Source organism: Microtus ochrogaster, linkage group LG2, assembly GCF_000317375.1.
Source record: "Microtus ochrogaster isolate Prairie Vole_2 linkage group LG2, MicOch1.0, whole genome shotgun sequence".
Classification (NCBI taxonomy): Eukaryota; Metazoa; Chordata; class Mammalia; order Rodentia; family Cricetidae; genus Microtus; species Microtus ochrogaster.
Window position 1 is genome coordinate 51,382,318 of NC_022028.1, and position 1,166 is coordinate 51,383,483.

General features: G+C 48.1%; 1 protein-coding gene across 1 annotated transcript in view; it reads right to left on the reverse strand.

Annotated features, from left to right (window-relative positions):
• Positions 1-1,166, reverse strand: part of Kctd20 (potassium channel tetramerization domain containing 20) — a 22,745-nt gene that overhangs the window by 9,972 nt on the left and 11,607 nt on the right. The window contains 1 exon segment of the mRNA XM_005372521.3: positions 442-718. Coding sequence (XP_005372578.1) covers positions 442-718 — 277 coding nt within the window.

Consider the following 1,166-nt stretch of genomic DNA (forward strand, 5'->3'; position numbering starts at 1 on the left):
CCAGCCTGGTCTACCAAGGGAGTTCCAGGACAGGCTCCAAAGCTACAGAGAAACCCTGTCTCGAAAAACCAAAATAAATAAATAAATAAATAAAAGAGGCAGAGGCAGGCAGATCTCTGTGAGTTGGAGGCCAGCCTTGAACTAGAGCTAGTTCCAGGACAGGGTCCAAAGCTACAGAGAGAAACCCTATCTGGAAAACCAAAAAAAAAAAAGAGGTGTGGGGTGAGGCTCAGCAGCTCCTGAGATTCCTCCCCATCCAGCTGTGCAAAAACTACCTTCCCAGCATCCAGGCTCCCACCAGCTGACCTAGCCTTCCCCACTGAAGCATGAAGGGAGGAAAGCCAGCCCTGTGCCGAGTTCTGTGCAGCATGGCATCTGATGTGAGGCCAAACACCTCTCCTCACAGGAAACAGAGTGCACACAGAAGGAAGCTGTCATTACCTTCCCAACATGGTGTCCGGATGAGCGGTGAAAATCTGAGGGTTCACCACAAAGCGTGTGCCATCTACAAGAAGCGTCACTTTTTCTGGGGCTGGGGAGTGAGAGCTACCTCCGAAGCCTACGCCGCTGTTCCCAAATCTCTCTGAAACAATGAAGGGCTCATGGCTTCGCTTGCTTCCAGTTTGGAAGCACGAGCCCTTGCTGCTGTCTTCAGGAAGTGGCATTATGTGAGGATACTGAAGGCTTGCTGGCTGAGGGGCATAGTCAAGTGCCAAGTCTGAAAGAGCAGACAAATAACAAAGTAACTAAAGCGCAAACTTCTGGAGAGAAAAATGAAGCCATGTCAGTTCTAAAATAAACAAAAACCTAAAGCCATAAGTTCACAGGTAAAATGCCAGCCTAGGGAAAATTAAAAACAAAACTAGACACTCTAAAGCAAGGGGCATGCAGATCTATGAATTTGAGGCTAGCCTGGTCTACAAAGCAAATCCAGGGCAGCAGACATGGTTACAGAAAAAACTGTCTTGAAAAACCCAAACCAGTAAAACAAACCACCACCACTGCTCACAAAACTAGAGCCTTACACTTACTGCATGTGTGTGATATGCAGTTGACAGAGAATAAAGGCAGAAATGCCCACACTTTAAAGTGATTGAAATTCCAGAGTAAGCCGGGAGATGGTGGCGCACGCCTTTAATCCCAGCACTCGGGAGGCAGAGGCAGGC